Source organism: Octopus bimaculoides, chromosome 12 (genome assembly GCF_001194135.2).
Source record: "Octopus bimaculoides isolate UCB-OBI-ISO-001 chromosome 12, ASM119413v2, whole genome shotgun sequence".
Lineage (NCBI taxonomy): Eukaryota > Metazoa > Mollusca > Cephalopoda > Octopoda > Octopodidae > Octopus > Octopus bimaculoides.
The window spans coordinates 62,549,558-62,551,891 of record NC_068992.1 but is presented as its reverse complement, the minus strand read 5'-3'; the positions used below and the strand labels follow the sequence as shown (position 1 = coordinate 62,551,891).

At 35.1% G+C, this 2,334-nt stretch overlaps 1 protein-coding gene across 2 annotated transcripts in view; it reads right to left on the bottom strand.

Moving 5' to 3' along the window:
* Positions 1–2,334, bottom strand: part of LOC106867563 (acetylcholine receptor subunit alpha-like) — a 154,439-nt gene that overhangs the window by 74,904 nt on the left and 77,201 nt on the right. The window contains exon 3 of one of the 2 annotated variants that reach the window (XM_014912473.2): positions 2,020–2,129. The exons of the other annotated variant lie outside the window; for it this stretch is intronic. Coding sequence (XP_014767959.1) covers positions 2,020–2,129 — 110 coding nt within the window. The remainder of the gene's footprint in view (positions 1–2,019; positions 2,130–2,334) is intronic. 2 annotated transcript variants of the gene reach the window in all.

Below are 2,334 nucleotides of genomic sequence, written 5' to 3'. Positions count from 1 at the left end.
CAGTGACCCGGTCACGGTTTCAAAGCGACGAAAATATTTTCATTGAAAAGTAAAATTTAAATGTTGAAGTGAATCTAACAGTTTTGCGTGTCTTTTAAATAGCTTATAAACACCTTCCACGCTGCAATTGTTTTTTGCTTTAGCACACGATCTCAGATCAGGTCACCTGCTATGCAAGTACATCTCCGCAATATATATATATATATATATATATATGCGCACAAGAATCGAGAGCATAAGTAAAATCCAGATGATCACCTCAGCAGCACTTCATGCAGGTTCTTGACTAGCAAAGTGGTCCCCTTTTAATTACTTTTAATTAAACAATGATTGGTTGCCCTTAGTTAAATTACTATAGTAGCACTTTACCAATCCAAGGCATATATATCAAATATATATACATCTACATATATATATATTTATATAAGCACATCCACACGCACGCACACACATGCATATATACTTAAATGTGACTGAAAATATTTTGTGATAATCTCAGTTTAGGTGAAAAGAATAAGGAGCGGGCAAGAAGAGAATGGTCATTAGATTAGGAAAATACTGAAAGTAAACAGAGCGCAAATGAAGAAGGAAAGAAGAAATGATGACGAGTATGATGTTGAAATTATTCTTTGTGATCATGAAACTGAAAGAGAAGAGGAAAAGGAGGATGAGAAGAAGGAGGGTAAGGAAGAGAAGGAGGGGTATAATTTAAGAGGAATAGAAAGTAGAAGATAAAAAGAGGGAGGAGAAGTCGAAGGGAAGGACGTGGGCGAGGAGGAGGACGACGATCAAAGGAGGAAGTAAAAGATGATGATGAGGAGGAGGAGGATGCTCATGACAATGAATAAGGACGAGGGTGAAGAAGGGGAGGAGGACAAGAGCGACGATGGGGATGACAAAGAGAAAGAAGAAGAAGAAGAAGAAGAAGAAGAAGAAGAAGAAGAAGAAGAAGAACAAGAAGAAGAAGAAGAAGAAGAAGAAGAAGAACAAGAACAAGAACAAGAAGAACAAGAAGAACAAGAACAAGAACAAGAACAAGAACAAGAACAAGAACAAGAACAAGAACAAGAAGAAGAAGAAGAAGAAGAAGAAGAAGAAGAAGAAGAAAAAGAAGAAGACGATGATGATGATGAAGGAGGAGGAAGAAGAGTTATATATATATATAACTGCCGTAGGAGTTTGGTTAGGGCCACTACAAGTGAAATTTGTCGTTGAGACCAGCAAATCTGTCCAGAGAATGTGACAAAATTATAATTCTTTAGAATATGGAAGCTTGACCCGAATGTACATCTGCAATATAACATCCGCTACAGCCATCCAAGAAATATGCAGAGATATTAATCCGAAGGGACGATTAGTTCTACTTGCTTAAGAAATAATAATGACCGTTGGTAATCCAGCTGCCGGTATTCGTTCGCAAAGCATTGGTCCGACCAATACTGGTCTACGCAATGCTCTGAGAGAAGTAACTCGAAAAATAGGCCTCGATCTTCATAACCACATGGACATGACAGTCCCACACACTTACATATACGCACATACACACCCACCCACACATGAAAAGGGACATATGTATATACATATATTCAAATATATCTACATACATATGTGTATGCGTATATACATATAGATAGTATATGTATATACATATGTTCATTTATGAATACATATATAAACTTATATATAAATATATATATGTATAATTTTATTTGTATATATATATATATATATATATATATATATATATATGCAGGCCAATGTGAAGGAAGCCCCCCACCCCTCCCCAAAACCCAGAAAATGTGATAAAATATAGAAATCATGGAAGGACAAAGAGAGAGAGAGTTAAATGTTTAGATGCCATTTTATCTAATTAGATGATGGATTAAAATTAGTACCGTATTAAGTGATGTTAAAAAAAAGAGAGTTTAAACAAAGATATAAAAGAGAAAGAGATTAAGAAGAAAGATAGAGAGAGAGAGACCATAACCAGCAAAAAGAGGCAACACACGTCCAACTTACTTGTTGAACAAGACCAAATCTGGCGTCCATATCTCTGCAGCCGGAACTTCGATGGTTTTCAGACCTGCGTACTCGCTTGGGTTCCATTTCAGCCATATATCCCACCATTCCTTTACCAAGACCATAAGTTAAGAAAATTGTTGCTTTCAATTTGTCCACAAACAAATCTGAATTTGTATGTTTGTATATATATATGTAGGTATGTTATGTTCTTATATGCAGTTAGGTAGATAAATATATATATGTATGTATGTATATGCATATATATATGTGTGTGTGTATATATATATATATATAAATGCATGGGTATATATA